A 25,357-nucleotide genomic window follows, 5' to 3' on the forward strand; every position below is an offset into this window, starting at 1 on the left:
CATTTTAGCAATGGTTGATGTAGGTTTTTGCCTCCATGTAACAATAAAAGATATTTCAGCAATTTCTTACAATTGGTGAATTTTTACTATTTTGTATAGATTTAATATTTGTTACTGGAACCTATGCAGAAGATCAAGAGGGGGTATTGTAACAAGGAAAATAACATTGACAGAATGTACATTTTCTTGTCAAATGTACTTATGGTGGCTCATCACAATACAACCAAGCTGTGTTTGGACAGCAACCACCATAATGGGGCCCCAATCCAAAAATAGGACTTTAGAGGACTACTGTAGCAAAATGGCTCATTATTCAATCTTATAAGTCTATATAACAGGCTATATAATTGCCCCAAGTACACACACACACGCGTGCGATGGGGTCTACCACCACCTCCCCACCCCCACAAAAACAAAACAAAAAAACCACAGGCAAGCAGAGGTTGAGACCCCATCCTGACTGCAGACAGCAAAACATCTCTGAGAATTATCAATTATGGGTACAACTCATCGCATGAGCTCGCACCAGGCTCTCTCTAAGGCTTCTGGAGTACAACAGCAGAAGCTGGGGATGAAGCACTGAGTACCAAGGACTTTTGGACTCATTTATATTAGGTTTATAGTCTCTGCCTTTTTGCTGATTTAATTTAAGTTGCTGGAGCGCACTTCAAGGACCAACCCAGGCCATTCAAACAGTATCCTTGGCTGCTGACAGTACCTTATGAAAAATATTTCAGTTGCACTGAGGGATACATTTTTAACAAAGTACAAGGAAACTTCGCTGTGTGACTCCTGTTGGTAGTACTGGAAGTTGCACAGATAAAATCTATGTTATTTCTTTTCATGATCTCCAATTTTACCCACTTTGGAGAGGAGAAATTACTCCAGCAAAACTACTGTGACAGAAACAGGTCTGCTACTACCAGGGGCACAGGGTAGTGCAGGGTGCAGGGTAGTAGTTCCATTAGGCAAAGAGGTTGTTTCTATAGACAGTGTAATATTTTATTGAGTGCCCCTCGTTTGAGCTGCCCATTGTTGACTTCAGCAAAATATGCCCCAATCTGTCCCAGCATAGTTTTCCCTTTGCAACAATAAAAAACTACCCCGGTGATTTCTTTCAGGTGGCCCCACAATCCTTCTTCCATCCCAGTCAATAGCAAAAGTCTGATTGACTTAAATGGAAGCAGGACTGGGTCCAGCAGATAAGTTAAAATGTCTGTGTAATTGCCAAATCCCCTCACCTTCTACACACGATTTTAGTATGAGGCAACGAGTAACTTAAGTTCAAAAAGATTTGTGACTAGTCTTAGTCTGGCTATTCACAGCTTAAAGATATGATCCTGAGTAGTGCCTTTCTCTGCAAATAGCCTCACTGAAATGAGCTGATGGAATTAAAATTTCGGAATCTGGTCCGAAGCAATTAATTGGGCACAGACCTTTGTATCTTAATATTGGCTCAACACAGAGAATTTTCTTCATGTTTTGTGCTATAACATAAAAAACTTTAACACCACATCTATAGAAGTGCAATATTGTATACACCAAAATGCAAAACAAGTTTGTACATTTTAAATCAATCACTGACTAAAAAAGCGAAAGTGAGGTATAAGAGTTTATTTAAAGTAACTGGAGTTAGTACAGAAAAGAGGTCAAGAATTCAGGGATTTGCTTCAACTTCTTTCACAAAAATTTGGTACAAGCAGGAGATTAGACATATCTTTTGCCAGTGTAAACATTGCAAAAAACTTATAGGTTTCCTGTTAGAGGCCTTCAGAATGACAAGAGTGGTTTTGTTAAATTTGACTACTGCTATCCTTTTTGGATTCACTCCATGCCAAGTTACAGGATGTAAGCCTTAGTCAAGTTTTGCAACTGGTGTTAAAGATTGAACCTAGGTCAACATTTTATAACTATTACATTTTGTTTAGCACAATGCTCAGGTTGATCTCTGTAAATGCAAAAGTGGAACTTAATGTGCATTGCTTAACCATTTAATAGCTTATTGCACTGATTTCAGATATAAGGCACATTTTTATCCCCTGCAGTGCCACACCTTCCCAGCTCAGAAGTTTATGCTTGATATTCAAGCTTTACTTTGTGATTCTCTCATTTAATACATTAAATTTTACAAGTCAAAGATGAAATCATCCAATTTCCTCTTCTTTTAAACCATGATGACATATTTCAAAGTATGATAGAATTAGTATGTACTTAGAGAGTATTTCATAGCAATTAAAAAAAACTTTAAAAACAAATAGTTCATAAAGAAGAAACCCAAGAGTTCTGCCCTTAGTCTACCCAAGAGGATGTACTGAATCTTAACTACAGGATATTTGGAAGTCTACTCTTAAGCAGTTCTCTCATTGAGAAGAGAATTTTTCAGTGTATGAGTCAGTCCAAATTCATTACTAGCATGAGATTAATTCCACTGCAGTCACTAGAGTTTTCCCACTTACAAATACACTGGGCCAAACTCACCACTGTGTAGGTAAAGCAATTTAGCAACAGACTTTTTTCAAAACAGACAATTTTGTAGCTAAAAACAAGCTTTTTAGACTTGCTGTCTCAGATATGAAGGTTGGTGTATTTAATATTCCAAAGTATTAGCTAGTAGCTTGTTTACACAACATCCACTTTCAACAGACTAACTGATACTCTACAGTAAGTATGCATACTTTAAATACAGTCATAAATAACAGAGAATTAACAAGGTGCTGATAATGACAGATCTATGAGGCTGCCACTGCCAATTAAAAAACATGATTAGTTTATAAACAGCTCTTTAACTCCAGTTCTGAGAATAAAAAATTCAGACTATCATGTATCCTTATCATTGGCCCATAGGTAAATTCTTTAGGAGGAGAAAAATATTCTCTCAGTTTGTACGTCACACAGTCATAGTCCATTTATGAAATTTAAGACATAAGATTGCTTTTAAATGCTTGCATTGCCGTTCTTTAAACTTGTAAAATATCCTGACTTCAGATAACACTGACCCAGAGGTGGTAATTAGTGCAAGTGACCATAGTTTTCATTCATTCAGGGAGAATTTCGCCCTTGTGCAAAGGTTAGCACCAGGCTGAGGCACCATACTAGTATTTCTTAAACCCTATTTTGAGGGCTTAAGTGCTATGTAAGAAGCCTCACGCGGCCCTCTGAAGAGGGTGAATGTAGCCCTGTTAGCACTTTGGGAAACGGTTACTTAACTCCAAAAAGGAATGACCAGGTAGAGTTATTATAGCAGATTTAAACAGAAGACATAGCTCAGGGGGAAGAGACACTTTAAAAACAACAATGGCAATTTAATAAAACTGTCAACAGCACCATCCTCTTTCATTTTTAAAAAAATGTATCTTGTCATAATAATAAAAAACAACAGTGTGACATTCAGCCATGACATTCAGTGTGAAAGTGTTACTGAGACTCAACATCCTAAGGCACCAAAAAGATGAGTGCCAAAGCCAAGATTTTCAAAAGAGACTTGTGCCCAACTTGAGATACCTTAAAGCAGCCAGATTTTCAGAGTTTGGATGCTTAGCACCTTCTGAAATACCAGGCCACTTTAAGGCATCTCACAGTGTGCACCCAAAAAATCACCAGCCATTTGAAAATCTTGGCCTAGAGTCCTAATTCGTAGAATCCGTATCATCTGCCCATCCAAATGAAAGTGTTAATCCTGTTATCTTTATTTTCAAATAAGTTGGCTTTTAGTGATATTATACACGTACAGTATATGTAATGGAACTAGCAACAGCAGGTACTTGACACCGATGTACCAGAGCGTTCTGAATCATCATCTGGATCCTACTTTGGAGAAATATCTAGAAGAAGCTAAAATCCATTTAAGGAAAGCAGCAACAGCCCTCCTCTCCAAAACCAAAACAGCCTTAAATCATCATGGTATCAACAAACTGGTGTACTCTGTCTGTACTGCGCTATGGTGAATAGCAAGTAAAGTTACTTTTCATATGTAATAAAAGTGGAATGGTATTTAACTACAAAGTATGGACAGAGTATTTAGTAAATCCTTATAGAAAAAAAACACACACACTTAGGTCTCATACATGTCTGAGACATAAAAGTGTTACCATTGTGATTAGTGTAGTGCTATTTAAATGGAAAGCACCATATTTCTGCTTACTTTCTGGGTTTCTTACTGCCAGTCATAACAAAATAGTGATCATCTTGTTTAGCCTTCAAAATAGGATCTTTTAATACACGAGGCGTCCCCTTACCATATGCAGTTGTAGTCTTTCCTTTTGAGACGGGTTTCTTGGCTGTTGAAGCCAGGATTTCATCGCTCTTTTGGGAGGTTTTGATTGAGGAGAGATTTGTTGTGGAAGGCTGTGCTGTCTTTTTTGTCGTTTGTGCTTTGGCTGAAGTTTGGGGAAGTCGTACAACAGATAATGGAGTGCGCTCAGGATGTTTTGATAAACTGGATCCTATCTGTGGGCTTATACTGCTATCTTGCCCCTGTAAACACTTTACTGCAGGTCGTTTATTAGCAGCTGAAGCTACGCTCTTGCTTGGAGATGCCAGTGGAGGCATTAACTGTGATGTTTTACCAGCTGCAAACGAAGATGCAGAACCTGGCTGTTTTAAGACAGGAGTAGTTCTGAGATTCCTCCCTGGGCCAGATCCTGTTTGTGGCACTATTCTGGGAGGCCGGGACCCTATTCCCAATGCTTCATTGTTACATTTGGAAGCAGGTTTTGCTATTTTTGCAAGAGACTGATAAGAATGTGAAGGCTTAGAAACAACAGGCAGATTTGCGTTAGGTGGCCTAGCAGATTTTGATGAGGATTTTGAAGCAACAGAATTAAGTTTGGTGGTAGAGTTAGATACAGTTTTGCATTTAGAAGGAGCATATTTTTGTTTCGAAGCAGTCATCTCTCTTGTCCCAGGTAATTCTGAAAGCTGACTTGTAGAGCAAGAGAGGGTAGGATGTAAAATTGCTGCTGGAGAATTCTGGGATGGTGGAATTTTGATGTTAGGAGTATCAGGGGACCAGATGCGTTTGCACAGTGGCCCTGAACAATCAGGAGCAATATTTAATAATGCAGGTGAAGAACTTTTGTTTACAGGTTGTGCAAGTTTTGAAATAACAGAAGATGGTAAGTTGCGTGCAGAAGAATCCAATTTCTTTGAAGCACCTGTTAAGGATCTGAAAGGAGACTGGGCACCCTTTGCTGGAGATCCTTGTAACTTGGAACGAGCTGATATGGACTTGGTTGCTGCTTTTGGGGATGACAGGGCAGGTGACTGTGGACGTTTAGATAATGCCTGCTTACCACTGGCCACCTGAGCAGCTTTTAGAACTGAAACAGGAGTGGCTGGTTTTGAATTTTGTTTCTGAAACATATTAATAGCCGATATGGGATTCATGAAAGGAGGCTGCAGAGTTCTAGATGATGAATCAGGGGTGTCTTCATTGGGGCCACCTTTCTGGAATGCCAGGATTTTTTGCTCCAGAGTTGCAAATTGCAGCACTCGACATGGATCATATTTGAGAAGAAAACCTTGAAGAGTGTCCCAGCCTCCACCAACACGTACCATCACATGTTTTCCATGCAGCATCTGAGAATGGCAGAACTCTAAAATCATATCTACTTTAGTACACAATTTATTACCAAATGTAACACAGGAAGTGTAAGGCACTAGCAACTTTAATGTATCCTATTTCTAAATAATAGCCTGAATTTCCTGAATAGCAGCCTTTAAATAATAGCCTGATTTTCCTCTTATTTTAAATTCCCCCTCCCCCCCCCCCTTTTTTTTTAAAGGAAAGGATTTCAGGGTTTTTCTGCTCCCCTCTTGACATTAATAAGGTTTTTTCCAGCAACTGAGCCACTGACTGAATATGCAGGGGCAACTGAGTGTCTATGGGCTACTAGGTGTTATGGTAATACAAATACAGTACATTCCCATTTATCCAAATGGCCTGGGGGACATGTGAAACTTTCAGATAACTGGATTAGGATAAAAAAAAGTTATTAACTAACACAGGGCTCTGGAGAGGGGACATACTGGATTTGGATAAGTAGGATTTTCAGAAAAAGGGAATTCAGATAACTGGAATTATAGTGTAATAAAATAATAAGTGTAATGTGACAGATTGGTTTATGTTTGTATCAAATTGTTGTATACAATGTTGCTATAGCCATGTCAGTGCCAGATTACCTTTCCCAGACCCGAAGAACAGCTCTGTGTAGCTCAAAAGCTCGTCAGTCTCACCAGCAGAAGTTGGTCATAAGAACGGCCATACTGGGGCAGACCAAAGGTCCATCTAGCCCAGTATCCTGTCTTTCGACAGCAGCCAATACCAGATGTCCCAGAGGCAATGAACAGAACAGGCAATTACCAAGTGGTCCATCTCCTGCTGCCCAATCCCAGTTTCTGGCAAACACAGGCTAGGGACACCATCCCTGCCCATCTTGGCTAATCTTTTTTGAACCCTGTTATAGTCCTAGCCTTCACAACATCCTCTGGCAAGGAGTTCCACAGTTCCACTGAGTGAAGAAATACTTCCTTTTGTTTGCTTTAAACCTGCTGCCTATTAATTTCATTTGGTGACCCCTAGTTCTTGTGTTATGAGAAGGAGTACATAGCACTTCCTTATTTATCGTCTTCCCAACCAGAGATTTTATAGGCCTCAAGCATATCCTCCCTTAGTTATCTCTTTTCCAAGCTGCAAAGTCCCAGTCTTATTAATCTTGCCTCATATGGAAGCTAATCCATACCCCTAATCATTTTTGTTGCCCTTTTCTGTACCTTTTCAATTCCAATATACAGTACCCTTTTTGAGATGGGGTGACCACGTCTGCACGCAAATGTGGGTGTACCATGGATTTATAGAGGCAATGATAGTTGGTCTTATTATCTATCCCTTTTTTATGATTCCCAACATTCTGTTAGCTTTTTTGACTGCTGCTGCACATTGAGTGGATGTTTTCAGAGAACTATTCACAATGACTCCAAGATCTCTTTCGTGAGTGGTAACAGCTAATTTAGACCAAATCATTTTATATGTAATAGTGGCGTTATGTTTTCCAATGTGCATTACTTTGCATTTATTGATATTGAATTTCATCTGTCATTTTGTTGCCCAGTCACCAGGTTTTATGAGATTCCTTTGTAACTCTTTACAGTTCTGCCTGGGACTTAACTATCTTGAGTAGTTTTGTATCATCTGCAAATTTTGGCACCTCACTGTTTACCCCTTTTTCCAGATCATTTATTAATATGTTGAATAGGACTGGTCGCAGTACAGACCCCTGGGAGACACCACTATTTACCTCTCTACATTCTGAAAACTGACCATTTATTTCTACTCTTTGTTTCTATCTTTTAACCAGTTACTGTTCCATGAAAGGACCTTCCCTCTTATCCCATGACAGCTTACTTTGCTTAAAAGCCTTTGGTGAGGGACCTTATCAAAGGCTTTCTGAAAATCTAAGTACACTATATCCACTGGATCACCCTTGTCCACATGCTTGTTGACATCTTCAAAGAATTCTAATGGATTGGTGAGGCATGATTTCCCTTTACAAAAAGGTGTGTTGATTCTTCCCCAACATATTCTGTTCATCTATGTGTCTGATAATTCTGTTCTTTACTATAGTTTCAACCAGTTTGCCCGGTACCAAAGTTAGGCTTACCGGCCTGTAATTGCCGGGATCACCTTTGGAGCCTTTTTTAAAAATTGGCGTCACATTTGCTATTCTCCAGTCATCTGGTACAGAAGGTGATTTAAATGATAGGTTACCACAGTTAGTAATTCAGCAATTTCATATTAGAGTTTCTTCAGAACTCTTGGGTGAAGAACATCTGGTCTGGTGATTTATTTCTGTATAGTTAATCAATTTGTGCCAAAACCTCCTCTAATGACACCTTAATCTGGGACGGTTCCTCAGATTTGTCATCTAAAAAGAATGGCTCAGATTTGGGAATCTCCCTCACATCCTCAACTGTGAAGACCAATGCAAAGAATTCATTTAGTTTCTCCGTAATGGCCTTATCTTCCTTGAGTGCTCCTTTAGCATCTTGATCGTCCAGTTGCCCCACTGGTTGTTTAGCAGGCTTCCTGCTTCTGATATACTTAGAAAAAATTTTGCTATTACTTTTTGAGTCTTTGGCTAGTTGTTCATCAAATGCTTTTTTGGCCTTCCTAATTATATTTTTATACTTCACTTGCTAGAATTTATGTTCCTTTCTATTTTCCTCATTAGGATTTAACTTCCACTTGTTAAAGGATGCCTTTTTGCCTCTCACTGCTTCTTTTACTTTGTTGTTTAGCTAATGGGGGCAGTCTCTTACTATGTTTTTTAATTTGGAGTATACATTTAAGTTGAGCCTCTATTATGGTGCCTTTAAAAAGTTTCCATGCAGCTTGCAGGGATTTCACTTTTGGCGCTGTACCTTTTAATGTCTGTGTAACTAACTTCTTCCTTTTTGTGTAGTTCCCCTTTCTGAAATTAAATGCTACACAGTGTTGGGCTGCTGTGGTGTTTTCCCCACCACAGCAACCCAATAACATTTCCTTCAATACAAGATATTACCTCACCCACCTTTCTATCAAGTTGTGACTTTCAAAGAATGTGACCTATCCTTTCGGTATGTAACTGGAACTGCCTAGAGCAGTCAAAGACAGATGCAAGGCAGCTTACTGTAATGCCCAACACCTCCATGGAAAAACCAACTTTAGAATCATCAACTGTGATTGTTTTCCAACCAAAGGCGTCCAACTTTAGAACAACGGTTTTGCTACAGAGTGTGGCTAGGCAGAAGGAAACTGGCTTTCCTAGTTTTGGCTCCGGGGTGCTGAGCCATCCCAGTTAATCACCCAACTGTGGTTCTGAAGCTGATCAGTTGGTCACCTGACAGAGGAGACAGAAGCTTTATTTAAGAGTAGGATCTGCTCAAGGCTTCCTCTCTCTCACTGACCAACCATTGCCAGATGGCAGGAGGGCAGTATGTCCACTTGACATACTGACTGGCTTAGGACTCACGAGATGGGTGAACATACACTCAGGGGAGAGGGCATATAGGCTTGTTATTTTTCCCAAAGATCTGTAACTCTTGTATGTTTTGAGAGTAAGGATTACCGAGGTTAAGAAATACCTGTGTTCCTTGCCTTACCTGCCACTTGGTCCCTAAGGAGTTAAAGTATAACCAGAGCACCCATGGCAAAGTTAAACGCTGGGGGTGCATACACAAGCAACTAGGGCAGACTGGGAGGTAACAGCCCTGGTTTCGGAGCCTAGGGCAGATGGACAGCAGAGTACTACACTGCAAGGAAGAGTGTCAGACAGGGAGTCTGCACCCAAGCATCTGCCTTACAGGCCCAGAGCTAGAAAACAGCGAATGGACTCTGCTCAGACCCAACTGGCTTGGAAGGCTGGATCCATTTATAACGAACTGGGGGTAGCTACTAGGCAGGTCTGTAACATGTACACAGTAAACTGAAATAATAAAGGAAAATTGTTCCTGCCTACTTCTTTCCGTGATAGTAATTGTATGTGTCATTTCAAACTATAGGTACCTCATTTTCAGACAGAAAAGTTGTTTTCACATTGATGATGCCCCTTCAACATTTAGGATAGCATAAGAATTTGTGAGGTTAAGGGGTAGATCAGCTATACTACTCAATAGCCCAGAAGTTTGATAGTCAACATTCAAGGATTAATATTCTATTCAGTTATCTTCCTTTATTCAGAGTCAGAACCTGAAGTGCAGACACAATTCAGTAAGGCACTATACTTTAAACTTAAGGGATTCTTTCTGGTTGTCACTATTTACATGGCAATGATGTTTGGGTCATTATTTACAGTATAAAAATCACGATATCCCCTTTTAGAGCATTTCTTTATGAAATGTAATTGTATACAAATTTAATATGAAAGTCATGAAGACACAAATATATAGTGATCAGTTTCTGTGTAGCTAATATTTCATGACTTCAGTGCTTGTTTCCTTGTTAAACTAATATTTTCGAATTAGTTCATACAGATCAGAGTGCCAACAGCCAGGACTGGGGGGGGGGGTAGGGGAGGAGGGGGGAGGAAATGTACTAGACATCTACAGACTAGAGGATTAAACCTGTTAGCCAGACAGGAAGTCATCTGTCTCGTTCTTGGTCTTTCCCACCCTCCCAGACACTACCCAAATATCTGCAGTGTTCTGACACAAAATCCCAGATTCACAGCTGCTGGAGAGCAGGTGCTGGAGGTTCAACCAAGATGCTTTTGGCTCAGTCTCTGGCTAGACAGTATTATATTTGAAGCTCCAACCACCCTCTGATAGTCAGAAGAGAAAAGAAGTTTTCTGCCTCTTTCTCCCTACTCCAAAGTCTCCTGGCTGCTGCACACACTACTCTATCAACTGTCTAGTATAGCAGGTTGTTGTAATGCCCACCCAGTCTATCCACACACCAGTTTCTAAGCCAGGTTTAAAAACAAAAACAAAAAAACCCAACACTTTCCTTATGACCAAACTCAAGTTCCTGCCAGTTCTGCTTCTCATAGCTTTATGCATAGAGTGAATGTCTGCCCCCATTGTAGAGCAATTACCCCCGCCTCCAAGTGGAGGTTGAGGCCATTCCACCAAGCTGGTGATGAGAGGAGTATTTTGATGGGCCACCCTCGGGTCCCTTTCCGAGGTCCCTAGGGTATAAAACGGTCATTACTACAGACGGGTGTATGGATGTTCTGATGGGACATTACAACAATCTACTGTCCTTGATTTCCAGTGTTCATGTGTCTAAACAGTATTCCCTCCCTGTTATGCTCCTAGGTCACCAGAGGTTACCAAAGACCTGCAAGAGATTCCAAGGGGAAAGAAGACTGGAGGGACACTGCCAATGGTCCAGGGATGAATCCAGCGAGACAAAACACATGCAGATTGTACATTCCTGTTGTGCTGGACAGACATATGAACCCAGGTGAAAAACCCCAGACCACAGGCCGTATAGGACAGAGGCAAAGCTAACAAATGAGGTGAGGAAACATTTTGAGGAACCGCACTTACTCGTATGAAGAGTATTTTATCTCCCAATCTATAACGTCCTTCAGATAAGTACTCAATCGAAAATCTATGGGAACAGCTACAGGGAGGATCTTCTGCTATGTGCTTAACCTAGATTTTAAAAAGGAAAGTAGAAAATTGTTAGAAAATTGAGTTTTTTCAAAAAAAGATTACATGTGTGTGGTGTTTTTTGTTTTGTGGATTAACCACTGATAGGTCATTTAACCATGGCAAAAGATTAAATATGTCCCTGTCAAAAAACTTTCCCTCATTACAAGATGGCCTGAACAGATAAAACTCCTAGATGTAATATAAAAGAAGGTCATAGAAAGGCACACATGCACGGACGAGAACATCTGAGCTATTCAAAAAATTAAAGTAATCTTGTGTGTGCGCAGATCTGGTGCTTCTAATTTCTCATTTTATTAGAACAAACTTTTTCCTATTTAAATTCCCTTTCTTTACTTTACCCCAATTCATTTGTCAATAGTTGTAAGGGTAGCTTCATAAAGATAGACTTTATGTCTCAAGGAATTGTACCAGATGACTGGGCCACTCTTGAATTGTTGAAATGGTTTTTAGTAGGCCCAGTCTGACCTGTCTCATAAGATGAGCAAATTGGTCAAGATTCTGTACTTGGTCCAAAAGCACCAGTATTCTCCAAGATAGTTGGATGAAAGTCTGTTTCCTTAGGGGTGCAACTTCAGAAATTTGTTCTCACATTACTCCAAGATATTTTAGCACGTTTGTTTCTTTAGCAAGTTTTCATATTAAAAAAAACCCTTTCTTTTGAAACATATGTTTTAAAAAGCCTATTCTTTTAATATTAAATAGTTTGGCCAAGTACCACTAAATAATACCAGTTAAGACTTACACATTCAGTATGTTGCATTAAATTTCCAAGTTTTTTTTCCCCATTCAGTGTTTCCCTGTCTTCCATCAGTACAGGAAAGAAGGAGGGAGAGATTTCAGTACAAGCTTTCCCTTTGCTGAAGTGTTTGTCATGCACCCATTTCATACTACGACTTATAGATAAAAAGATTCACTGTGTACATTTAGAACATGTCCATTGGCGGAGGCCTATCCTTGCCCTTTCAACGCAAGAAGGCACCTATATGCTACATAGAAATTCCTTGCATTTAATGATCTAAATAGCACATATGCAAAATTAGGAGCTGGAGTAATTCAAAGCCTACACCGCACAAAATATGCACAATACTTACTGCTTCATGCAGTTCCCCATGGTGGCAACAGGACTTTGGGGTGCTGAGAGATGTTACTGGCCCGGAGGTCATTAACAATGTCTCTTCTAACTCAATTTCGTTCTCCAGTTTTACTAGCACAGGAGGTTCAACTCCATACCTGAACACAAATACAAAGATGATAATGGGGTAAGAGGAGACCTTATGAAACTAAACAAATACAAAGGAGCCAATGAAGAAAATACATGCAAAGTGTTGAATAACTGAACAGAGAAAAAAAAAAACAGCTCATATAAGAAAAGTCTGGTCAGTCAGAGGATTAATTATCTAATAAGTCAAATAATAGCATTAAGGTTAGAATTTCTCTCAGACACGCTTTAAATTGCTTAGAATCATTTTGCTGTTGTCTGGGTTCCGTTTAAATAGCAGGTACACATCCCCAGTGAATGTACCACAGTGGGGGAAAGATGGTCTCAGAGAGGCTACAGCAGAAGATAGTAAAGTTTTCACCAGATCAGAACAATTTAAGTTATGAGGCAATGTTAAGAAAGTTGTTCTTATTCCCAGTGGAAAACAGGAGACTGAGAAGACTTAGAGGTTTTCAAAGGTATGACATGATTGCAACAGTTGAGGCATTTTTCAAATTTAAAGTTTTAAGAACAAGAGTTGAAGTTCTGTTTTTGAGGCCACTTAGGTCTCCATTGATGATCTCCCCTCCTTACAGATGTAGATATCTTAGTGCTATCTATGTGCTTGATTGTGACGTTTAGGCGTAACCTGTATTAAGCAGCAGTGTGGAACTGAACCTCACTAGAAAGCATTCAGGCAGGTATTAGCAATGATGGGAAATTTTTGAAGAGTATCCTTAGCATAGGTAGGCCATAACAGCAGAGCTGTTAATTACTCTCTGAACCAAAATAGAATCTATTTTCATTGTATTAAAAGACTTCAATTTGCAAAATACGGTATGTAACCCAACACTAAAACTTTATATGCTTAACAGAACGCAATTTTTAGCTTCTAGTTAGAAAACTACACGGAGTTCATACCTTGATACGATGCGACCAATTTCCAGAAGACAGAGATACACCTGTCTTGGATCCTTGTGCAAAACTACAGAGGAAAAAATAAGTCATACTTCACGTTTGAAAAGCTTTACCAGATAAGGGGTGGCCTGTGAACTAAGTACAGAAAATAGAAGGCAGGTAGGGTTTTCACCCATTCCCTAAGCCAGCTTTACATCCTGCAAACAAGATACATAAACACACAAGACTAAGTTTTCAAGTGTGAGATATTACAAACAGCCTCAACAAGACAGAAGGTGCCTGTTTGAAAATTTAACAGGTGGGTGATGGAGGCTGACACCAAGGGCCAATCAGAGGTGGGAGTTGACATCTTGATAGTGAATGAGAGAAGATGGGTAGGGTGGGATAGGCTGTGAAGGCCTTGAAAGTGAAGACAAGTAGCTTTATGCCTAGATCACAAACAGAAGTCTCAAGCTTCTGTTTCACTAGCAATCAAGATGTTTGGCTTGGTATCAGAGTGGGCGAGGGGGACAGAGCATCCAGAAACACACTGCTGCCCATGTGAATGCCATTCTGGGGTCACTTAATTCGCTACCTCCATAACCTCCTGCCCATTCTAGGGGTTGTTTTCACAGCATGTCTCTTGGACAGAAATGGGTAATTGCCAAATTACAAAAGCAGCCATTCCCACTTCACCAGTCAAGAAGAGCTTGAAAGCTTGTCTGGGCAGGGGGGGAATTGGGGTGAGAAGACTTGCAGCCTCCCTAATAAGACTCATTGCCAAAGGCACACAACGTTGCCATTTATGCCACAGAGCCAGTTTCTGAAAACAGCAATAAACAGATTTCAAAATACTTCTAGCTACAATCAAAACAAGACAGCATTGGGAAATCCTGACTGCTGATCCCAAGGAAGTTAAACATATTTTAAGTAGTTGTTTCAGAGTGCATTTAATGAGTTTAGGCTCTTCAGTTTATACAGAGTGAACTGGGGATATACACAAGCATTTTTTTTCTCCTACTTGCACCACTGAAGACTGAAATATAGCAATAAATTTAATATTTTAGATTAGATTAGATCAGTGGTGGGCAAACTATGGCCCGCAGGCCGGATCTGGCCCCTCGGGGCTTTGGATCCGGCCCACGGGACTGCCACTGTCGAGGGCTCCACGCCACTCCAGGAAGCGGCCACACCACGTCCCTGCAGCCCCTGGAGGTAGGGGTGGGGCGGCAGAGAGCTCCGCAAGCTGCTCTTGCCTATGGGTACCTTCCCCAAAGCTCCCATTGGCCAGAAACGGGGAACTGTGGACAATGGGGGCTTCGGGGGAGGTACCCACAGGTGAGGGTGCCCACAGGCTCCCCCAGGGGCCACAGGGACGTGGTGCCAGCCGCTGAGCGGATTGGCACGGGGCCAGGGCAGGCAGGCAGGCAGTGAGCCTGCCTTGGCCCCGGTGCACGCCGCTGACACCCTGGAGCCGCTCTAGGTAAGTGGCGTCTGGCTGGAGCCCAAACCCCTCCTATACCCCAACTCCCCGCCCTGATCCCCCTCCTGCACCCTGCACCCCTCCTGCGCTCCAACTCCCTGCTCTGAGCCCCCTGCCGCATATTGCGTCCCTCCTGCACCCCAACTCCCTGCCCAAGCCCCTTCCTGCACCCCAACCCCCTTCCATGAGCCCCTCATAGACCCCACACCCCTCCTCTGCCCCAACCCATTGCCCTGAGCCCCTTCCTGCACACCGCACCCCCTCCCACAGCCCTGCAAGCAATTTCCCCACCCAGATGTGGCCCTCGGGCCAAAATGTTTGCCCACCCCTGGATTAGATTGAAAGACAGATAGATAGGAACTGGAATGGGCACCCCCAAATGGTAGCAATGAGAATTTCAAAGAATAGTTAGCCAATAAAATGAGTAAGCAGTGACAGAGGCCATTAAAGTGTCAAACATTAGCAGTGTGTAATAACAGTTTTTTAAAATTAAATAAATAAAATCACCCTTACTGTAACTGCAAACTACATTTTTGGTCACTATTGCAAGTTTTAATGTACATTGCAAATATAGATAATTTTATATGTTCTTTTGATAGACAAAGAATTTTGCAATATTTAAAGGGTACCTGAGTTGCCACAGAAAGGCTTGTGCTTGTTTGTTTCTATTTAAAAAGTAGGTGATGCAAAAACAATTAATTATCTTACAATGAATGTACAACTTTTCTTAATGAGCAGTCAAAGATTTCATTCCATCTGGAAGATCAGTCTAGCAGCTGCTGGTAACAAAGTACAGGCTGAACACTAGAGGCATAAACTCTATTGACAATCTGTTTCCGTAACCGTCTAGTTAGAGGGAGAAAAGTCAGGGGTTGAGAGTCATATAGGGTAGATCGTGAGGTAAACGTTAATTACTAACAGACTGTTGTAACTTCAGGCACAGAATCCTGACGTAGCTCTCTAATTTAGCCATCATGCGTGTACTATTCTGACCACTTTATATAGCAAGAAAGATTTCTAATACCGAATAAAGGAGATTTTTGTGTTTTAACAATTTCCATGTAGTCTCTTGGCACTTTAAAAAAAAAATGCTTGTCTTTCTTTCAATTATTCTGTTTTGGGGGTTTTTTGCTATGCAGAAAATGTGGCATTTCACTGCACTATTTTTATTTTTTCCTCCCACAATGCAACTTTTCAGAGGCTTCAAAGACACTATTCAGTCAGATTACTCAATGCAGCCATAAGCAAATGATCCTGCAAAGCTTCTCACATGAGCAGTCCTATCAAAGTCCCAATCACTGCTTATGATTATTCCTGTCTCATACAAGTATGGTTTGAAGAGCGCCTCAGTGCCAACTGGCAAAGGCTTCATTGTTCTGTCAGTAACTCCTATCAGGCCTGACAAACTCACTACACCTAACACACTGCAATCATAGTATTTATCCAAAAGCATCTTGTCAGGTATCAAATGAAAGCTGGTGACATACTGATCATTAAAGTTGTTGTAAAATGGATGTATTAAGATGATATGAGGAATTATGCATATGTACGGATATTATGCTTTAAAGTCTGTAACCAAACAAAGGGAGAACCAGGTTTCTTCCAGACAGGAGGGAATGTAGTTCTCTCTCTGTGAAATATAAATTAAGCACGGTAAAGTCAATACACAGGAACTCCACTTGCATGTAAAGTGAACAGGAAAAATAGATTGATGGGGGGGATGTGAACTCAACATGGTGTCAGCATGCCAGAAAAATAAATAAATAAATCTCATCTGGGGTGCACTTCAGAAGGATACATTTCAAAGGACAAAGGGATAAAATCTGGGTCCTGGTTATCACTGAAAACTAGCAAGCCCTGCAGAAAAATCTTAGGTGAGCGACTGTTTTAGACAAGGATTATAACCAGTTAAAAGCTTTACTATCTAGAAAATGTTTTATACTTTGTTTCATTTGTACCCATTTCTGTTTCCCTTATTCTTACTCAATACTCATTTGAATCTGTGAATCTCGGTTCTTGGTTAATAAACTTACTCATTTTAACCATAAACAAATTATAATTCAGTGTTATAGAGGACCTGATCCTGACGTGTAACCTTCCAGCTGTGTGTACACTGTCTTTTTGGGGACAGATTAACTTGGTAATTACTGTGAGCGTCTACCGCCAGGGGCTGGACACGACAGGGGGATTCTTCTCTGGAGCTCAGGGATGGGGGTACACTAAGTGTTACCCTGCAAGGCAAAATAAGTGTTGGCAGAGTCCTGAGGTGTGTGTTTGGGTGGCTATCTGAATGAGTGTAAATCTCCTCACTGTATTTTCCACTGAATGCATCCGATGAAGTGAGCTGTAGCTCACGAAAGCTTATGCTCAAATAAATTGGTTAGTCTCCAAGGTGCCACAAGTCCTCCTTTTCTTTTTGCGAATACAGACTAACACGGCTGCTACTCTGAAACCTGTCGGGGAACTGATACACAGTTTAGCACCAGCAACTCTCTCTCTACAGCTGAGGCAGAGGGGTGAGTCACAATCCTGGGCACCCCAAGAAAGTGTCACAGTAAGGGTCAGGAGAGGGTCCATGGAGAGTTCTATGCCCCCAAAATAACTTCACAAAAAGAGATAATTACCTAACCCTTCAGATTCAAAGAGATAAGTCTCATCAACTCCAATACACCTACACCAGTTCAGGAAGTTGGCTGTATTATCTCTAGCAAAGAAGGATCCTGATGGTGCATTCTTCTTACATGGAACACGTCTCATAGGAAAATTCTGGCAAAAAGTATTTCAAAAATTAATGTACATAAGCTGTGTGCACAGATACCTAGATGACATTTTGAAACACATTTTCATAAGATCAAATAAGAATATCAAATTTAAAGTACAACAATGGTGGCTGGCTAGTAACTATTTTATTATTTATTAATAGCTGATGTAACCTACATGCATATCTGGAATGCAGATGAAGCTTTCCCCATTTGATGGCTAGCTACAGCCAGGTCATATATAGGCCTTCAAGGAGCAAGTCGTCATTCCCGTGCACAGTCTAAGAAGACAGCGCGTGTATGGTTATTCTGTTGAAGTCAAGAATTAAGGCGGGGGGAAAAGAAATCTTCCACTGCAACTCTGCATCCTGGGATGCAGTAGTGTGGCCTCTCCTGAAGCAGTCTCTACCACTGACCTCCGCCAACTCACAGCACCTGGGGAAGTTTAGGTGGTGGCTCTACGTAGCTGTGGTTCCATTGGCTGCACCCTCAGACTCCCCGTACAATGCGGCAAAAGGGTTACTCTTAGAGCACGTCTCTGGAGTACACAGAGGGTGTTGACTAGCTACATGGACGACACAATCCTTTTCACCCCATCCCCCCAGAATATAGTGAAACGGCACGGGCTGTCACGTTCAAGCACTTTTCAAGCCCGTCCATAAGCAGATGGGTGTGGTACGGAGGGAGAAAGAGGGTAGAGTTTCCTTTAGAAAGTAGTGACTTGCTTTCAGTTTTTTCTAAAGCAGTTTATTAACCTTGGGGATATAGGTGAGACATCTTCTCTCTTCCTTTCACAGCCAATGATGATCTGCAACATTCATGGCTGTCCCTTATCAATAGGGCCCTACCAAATTCACAGCCATGGAAAACGTGTCACGGACCGTGAAATCTGGTCTCCCCCCCGCGAAATCTGCCTGCCGTAGGGGGGTCATGGTATTGCCATGCTGCCTTCAGAGCTGGGCAGCCGGAGAGGGGTGGCTGCTGGCCAGGCACCCAGCTCAGAATGCAGCACTGCGGCCAGCAGCAGTGCAGAAGGAAGGGTGACATGGTATGGTATCGCCACCCTTACTTCTGCGCTGCTGCTGATGGTGGCATTGCCTTCAGAGCTGGGTGCCTGGCCAGCAGCTGCCACTCTCCGGCTTCCCAGCTCTGAAGGCAGCACAGAAATAAGGGTGGCAATACCATAACCCCCCATACAATAGCCTGGCAACCTTCCCCATGGTTTTAAATTCTGCCTTATTTGAATTTTAAATTCAAATATCTGAAACTGTGAAATTCAAGATTTTTAAAACCATGACAGTGAACTTGGTAGGACCCTACTTATAAATATACAACATGGTGCTCTGTGAAAGTTGCTCCCTTTTTACTATCAAACACCTCCCTCGAGAAGAATTTTAGCAGTTAGTTACTGATATGTAGCCTTAATATATTTAGCTATAGTTAAAAATGTAGGCCTTCCTGTCAGCTTCTACAACACAGAGTACAAATATAAAAAAAGACATCGTGTTTCTTATTTCCAAGTACAATGCACACAGAACACAAATTTGTTAAATGCAGATAAAAATTGGTTGCTCATAAAGTGATGAAGTTTATCAATTACTGTACTAGTCAGATGGCTCACCCTTAAGTCCTTTGAGCTACAGCATTTTTTAATTGTACTTTGAAGGACACCAACCAACTGGCAGAGTAGTACGCCATTATCAAGCTCTTCCAGCAACCGTTCCGCTGTAACGTCTACCCCTGAAAATAAAAACCGGAAAATGTTAGAATTATTCCAGAAGAAGGCAAGCTAACACAAACTATATGCAGACAACTCAGACGTGGCATTCCACTATTAAAAAGACACAAAGTTGGGCTGTAGTCTACAATAGAAGTGAAATCATCAGTATTTTAAGTACCAGTTTTTATTCCATTCAACTAAAACAACTGATGAATGGCATAAACTTTAAAATTTCTGCTACCTTACATATTCACCATAAAAATCAACTGCCACTGAAGTAATATAAATATAAGCTTTTATTAAATCTAAAAAATAGAGATACATCTCTAAATTAGTATTTGTACTGTGTTACCCCCTTCTCAACAACCACTGTTTCAGCCTGTGTTAGTTATACCCTATAACTTTGGATTGTAAAGAGAATTGGCATGCGTTTTATAGGTAAATAAACATATTTAATTATAAACTATTTCTATTGAAACACAGATAAAAATCAAACAAAATATGCATTATTTAACTAGACTACAGACAGACCAGTCATTGAACAGGAAATATAAATAAGAGGTATTAAGCTGGCATCGACAGTTATCTGCTCATAAAATCTGAAACTGGAACATGCATTTTAATTCAGTTTTCCTTATTATGCAAGCCCAGTCACATTCACTCGCTCTTAGCAAATTTATGAATATGAAAGGTCAACACTGGCCAGGATAATGGATCTTTCAAATTCATTAGACAATGATGTATTTTAGCATTACCCAGTAATCCAGATAGCCAGATTGATAGATCTTCCTGCATAGGCACCAGAGTTGCTTCATGCCGCACAGATATCCACTGATCATATAAGCAAACATCTGCCAAGCCCGGGCCATGTCTGGGAGTCAGAGGGCTTCGTGGAGTTAGAGGAATATCATCTCCAAACCACACCTAAACAAGATTTCAGTAAGTTAAAACAAATGGCTCTAATAGTTGCAACCTCCAGTAATGGAATCTGATAATTTCCTCACACAAACAATAATCAAGTAATGACATAAGAGATCTAATTTTGATTTTTTTAAGCCACTCATCAACCCTGCAAAAATCTATTGCAGCTTTCAATCTTCATTCCTAAGTTCAGATGCTACCACATCACTATGATTTACAGTTGTCCCTCTGAGTTATATAAGAAAAATTTCTCTCCCAAAAAAGGTCTATTTTTTAAACTGCCTTATAAATAAAGAATTAATTCATAAAACTTGTAAGAAAGTTAGTATTGGGCAGAATCCACAATATAAAAAGACAAATCTACAGCCTAAAACCAAATTTGCTGCTGGTCTCTCTCTCTTTGATCAAAGATTTCACAGGAGGTTTTTGTTTAGGGGGAAAAAAGAACATTAAAATTCTTATGCTACAGTAGAAAATGTAGAAACCTAATTTCCCCCATATTAATTTCCCCCTACTGTTACTCACACCTTCTTGTCAACTGTTTGAAATGGGCCACTCTCATTAATCACTATAAAAATTATTTTTCCTCCTTTGGTATCCTGCTGTTAATTTAATTGCCTCATTAGACTGACCTCACACTTGGTAAGGCAACTCCCATCTTTTCATGTATTTATACCTGCTCCTGTATTTTCCACTCCATGCATCTGATGAAGTGGGTTCTAGCCCATGAAAGTTTATGCCCAGATAAATTTGTTAGTCTCTAAGGTGCTACAAGAACACCTCGTTGTTTTTGCTGATACAGACTAACACGGCTACCACTCTGAAAGTAGAAAATGTGTTACTGTTCAGACTTGTTTAATACAGGAACACACACTTTTTAGACACTAGTCTTCACCTCTTGTATTCAACCATTCTAAAGCAATGTGCAGGGGCACTGAAAATGTTTTCCTCACTATGGGGCAGGAAGGAAGACTTCATTTGCTCAATATACCATAGCATCAATAAAAAAAGGATATCAGTCCAAGTCTTCTAATTGTATTTTTTCCCTGTGTCAACACCTGTCTCATGTTAGCAAAGAAATAAGAAATTCTGACATGATATATAAAAGCCAGCCTTGCAGAAACTTTACCTGCAGTGCCCAGTGACTGTCAAGAAAACAAAACGTAACAGAGAAACTGGGGCAGATGAAAATTTGTTCTGAATTGTATTAATCTGTGCCTTTAACTCCACTGTTTTCAATGGAGTTCCACTGGAGTACCTGAGAGGAAAACGTTATATTGAACTGCAAGTTCTTTAGGACAGTTTGGGTAGTGGGAGAGGGAGAGAAGCAGCGAGGAAGGACTTCACCACAGAGTAAAGCAGAAAAAAGTCTGAATAATAGGAGACAATGAGAAAGGAAAAATTCAAGTTCTTCCTCTCACACCTTCTATATAGAAATCCTTCCACAGATATATCATTGGAATATGACCCTGTGAGATAAGGGGACAGAAGGGTAAACTGGGAGTAATTCATCCCATGATTCCTGGCAAACTTCCATTGGGAAATTCCTTGTAGAATTTAAAGAAAGGAAAAACCCATGAGAGAGGGAAATGTCTATCAGTAACATTATTAAGGGTTAGCTTCGGGAGTCAAGGAGAATAATGGGGATGAAGAAAAAATGATGAAGAAAAACAAATCAAAACCCCTTCCTCTCAGAGGATCTCATTCACCCCACAAAATTTCATTCCCTCACCATCCCATCACCCCGATAACCCAGTCCAGACACACAACTAATTGTTGATTGAGTTCATCCAGGATTAGCCAGTTGATCCCACCAGACTTTTTAACTTGTGGATGGACTGACTATATATTCTCTTATAGAATTAATCACTTTGCAAAATCTAAATATTAATAGTTACACAAATAAAGTCACTATATGTTAGGAATAATTGTGTTTGATTTAGTCTCTTACTTTGCCTTAGAAAGGCTCTTAGATAACAACACTCAAGGAGAAGTGGTGTGATCTAGCAGTTGAAACAGAAGGCTAGGCTCCAGAACGCCTGGGTTATATCAGTCCCCCTGTGTGACCTAAGGCAAGTCAGTTAACCTCTGTGACTACATTTTCCCACCTGTAAAATGGGGATGGTAAAGTTCTCACAGGGACAATTGTGAGCCTTGCAGTAATTTGTTTGCAAAGTGCCCTGTGATCCTTGCATAAAGAAAAGGTGCCATAAGAAATATCAAGCATTTTTATTATTAATGTCATTTACCTGAACTGAATGCTGCATGGTCATCTGTATTTATACGAGAGTCTTTCCCTGGAAATGGGGGCGGGAGGGAGGAAGAGAAGAAAAAAAAAAACCCAGCAAATTATTTTTAATGGAATAACTTCTAATTTCATATAAAAGTTAAAAAACTATTGGGTGAAAACGGTCAGATTGACTCTCTTAACACAGTTATAATCTTGACCTGATATTTTACTACTCTACACCGTCAGAAAACAGTAAATATTACAGGACAAAATGACAAGTTTCTTCACTTCTATTTAGCTATAAATAGTATTTGAAACGGTTCATGTGCTTCCAAGAAGGTGTCAAAGCTCTCCGACTTGTAGAAGAGGAAAAAAATTCCAAGTGTGCTATTACATCAGTTATCCAATATGTACCCAAAAAACCTTAACTTGAAGTTAAGGTTGTTGGAGTCCATTCCTATATATCACAAACAGCATAACTGCAGAAAATCATGTGTTAAGGTTCTCTCAGTCTTTAAAGTAAAATATTATGTATGGAAAAGGAAGTGATTTATAAAAATTCATTTATTCACATGGAATACAAAGGAGAAGTCAAAATTCACACAGAAAGACAAAAGCAAAATGTTTTTATTATATAATATTTGAACTGTGGTAGGGCCTAAGAGCCCCAATCCTGAACAAGGACCCCCTTATGAAAGGCGCTGTACAAACACAGAACAAGATAACCCCTACCCCAATGTCCTTTCCAAAGAATGCCATATCCTATAATGCATTTCATATATGGTGTAATTCTATTTCATGTAGCAAAATAATTAAATTAAATCCCACATGCACTTAATAAAACTGAAAGGAAAAAAAATTCAGAATGTCTTTCATACATATGATACAGGAATGCCCAACATAATTGTTGCATGAACTCTGAAATATACATTTATCTTTCTTAATTTGTCAATCACTCTGGAGTAAATACCACATGTTAGAAAAAGACATCTGTCAGACATTTCTTTAAAAAAAGAAAAACCTGCTTGATGACAACAGGAAAAAAGTTCTAGAGTCACTGCACAGCCAGAGTGGGATTAAAGCACATTTGTGATGTTCTGACTGCGTGAGTGTGTGTGTGTAAAGTCAAAGAGAAACATAAACTTACATTTGTAACACAAGTCTTTAGCTTTCTCTAAACTGTAAGTTTTACTACAGACCGAAGTTTTTCCATTTTCTAAGAAGAGTTTCTGTTGTTTCTTTCCCATCTTCTCTCCCCATTACCTTGGCCTTTGTATTCCACCCGCTACAACATATTTTAATAAAACTTTACAAAACATACCTTAAGACCATGCAGTTACACCTACTGGGAAATCAGTTTGTTTTCAGACAGAAATTTTTTTCTTTGTATCAGACTTGTCATGCTGATCAATTAAAGATTTACTAAAGATGCCCTGAGTTGGTTATATCTGAACATGCAAGAGTTATATCACCTTTTTATTTGCAGGAAAACAAAATAAATAGTGGGATTGTCCTCTCCCGGTCATTTTCCTCTCCACACATTAGAGGAAAAGGGCAGGGTACATAGCAGGCATTACAAATGAGCATGTTATGCTTCCCACGAGTTAGTCCAGGGGCATATATTTTTCCTTTAGCATAAGAAATCCTTTGTCCCAAGAGAGAGCCCCAGTAAGAGGCTTCATTGACTGTTTAAAAATATATATATATATATGGATGGAACAGCCAGTAGAAAAGCTGCTCTCATTAAAATAAGGAGCCCCACATAATCAAACAAGAGCCTTAATATGGTAACTGCCAATAGAAGAACAAAAGGTGGCCTAATTCACAGGGAGCGCTCAAAACAAGAGCACAGTAAAATATTCACAAAGCAGCTATTACAAGAATGTTCAGCATCTGCACTTTTGGGGAATGCGAAACAAAACTGGTCTTTTTTAAATACATAAACAAATAAAGGGATTGAGGAAAAATTGTGACCCTTGAACTTCATGCACTTCTTTTTACGTAAGTTATTTTGCAATCTTAGTTGTCATGGGAGGGCTCTCTAAGAAGCTAACACTCTGCATTTACACAGTAAACATCTGAATAATCATAGCAAGGATACATTTTTCGTGTCCCCAAAAGGACTCAGACTAGGATTACAGACTGCTAATTTAAATTCTCTCTCAAACCATCAGTTACAGGCAGATGTGGAGTTCATAATTTTGAGGAATGTAGGTTACCACAGCCCATACAGGTATAGCAGTTATGGTAAAAGATGGGTGTTGGCTGGTGTCAGGTGGATTGGCCCTTGGTCTAATACAGGGAAGGTGAATGGGGGAATTGGCATGTATAGCCCCTAATGGGCTGGTGGGTATGGGACCGGGTCTCAGGTGGCCAGTGTGTAGAGATATGTGAGATGCTGTGGTCCACAGGGGAGATGATTCATAACTAGTAAGTGGGTTAACAGACAAGTCTTCTCCCCCCAGGATATTGGAGTTCTTTGGAATATGAGATGGGTGAGTGTCAGAATTAAGGCTGCTGCTGCTGGAAGCTTGTTAATTTCCAGACATAGAAGTTTCTCACGTTAAACCAAACACTCCACTATAACACTGTGAAGTGTAATTGCTTTTTAGTATAGGTATCAGCAGTCTTAACTATCACAACCAGGGCTTGAAAAATCTACTCCCCCAGGGCAAGTAGGAATCTATGGTAGGCAATTGCCATCTTCCATTCTAAACAAGTTGCCTTCTTTTTAAAAAGGATTAAGTCTCTAGTGCTGGTTTTTATAGCGGAAGCCTTCAGAATGAGAACACTGTAACCAAGACAGTCAATAAATCTGCAGAAGTGGCTCCAGTCCTGCCACTGTGGTTCAGATGATGAGTCAGCTGCCACTATGAAGAGTAAGTTGACCTGAAGAGCTGCATCCCACCTTCACCCCCTGAAGGAGAGAGCAGAGGCAGGGTTTCATCCCCTCCCCCTCCAAAGCAGTGGGCACAACCATCCCAGCCCAGCATGT

General features: G+C 40.3%; 1 protein-coding gene across 2 annotated transcripts in view; it reads right to left on the reverse strand.

Moving 5' to 3' along the window:
* Positions 1–1,599: 1,599 nt before the first annotated feature.
* Positions 1,600–25,357, reverse strand: part of GAS2L3 (growth arrest specific 2 like 3) — a 30,908-nt gene continuing 7,150 nt past the window's right edge. The window contains exons 1-9 of one of the 2 annotated variants that reach the window (XM_048835463.2): positions 23,684–23,812; positions 22,382–22,429; positions 19,967–20,135; positions 19,113–19,231; positions 17,357–17,498; positions 13,274–13,337; positions 12,246–12,384; positions 11,026–11,133; positions 1,600–5,577 (exon numbers count right to left, since the gene is read on the reverse strand). In XM_048835463.2, the coding sequence (XP_048691420.1) occupies positions 4,138–5,577; positions 11,026–11,133; positions 12,246–12,384; positions 13,274–13,337; positions 17,357–17,498; positions 19,113–19,231; positions 19,967–20,135; positions 22,382–22,405 (2,205 nt within the window). In that variant the 5' untranslated portion in view covers positions 22,406–22,429; positions 23,684–23,812 and the 3' untranslated portion in view covers positions 1,600–4,137. Of the gene's footprint in view, positions 5,578–11,025; positions 11,134–12,245; positions 12,385–13,273; positions 13,338–17,356; positions 17,499–19,112; positions 19,232–19,966; positions 20,136–22,381; positions 22,430–23,683; positions 23,813–25,357 lie in introns of those variants that run through there. The other variant, XM_048835462.2, reaches the window with a different exon arrangement.

Source organism: Caretta caretta, chromosome 1 (genome assembly GCF_965140235.1).
Source record: "Caretta caretta isolate rCarCar2 chromosome 1, rCarCar1.hap1, whole genome shotgun sequence".
Classification (NCBI taxonomy): Eukaryota; Metazoa; Chordata; order Testudines; family Cheloniidae; genus Caretta; species Caretta caretta.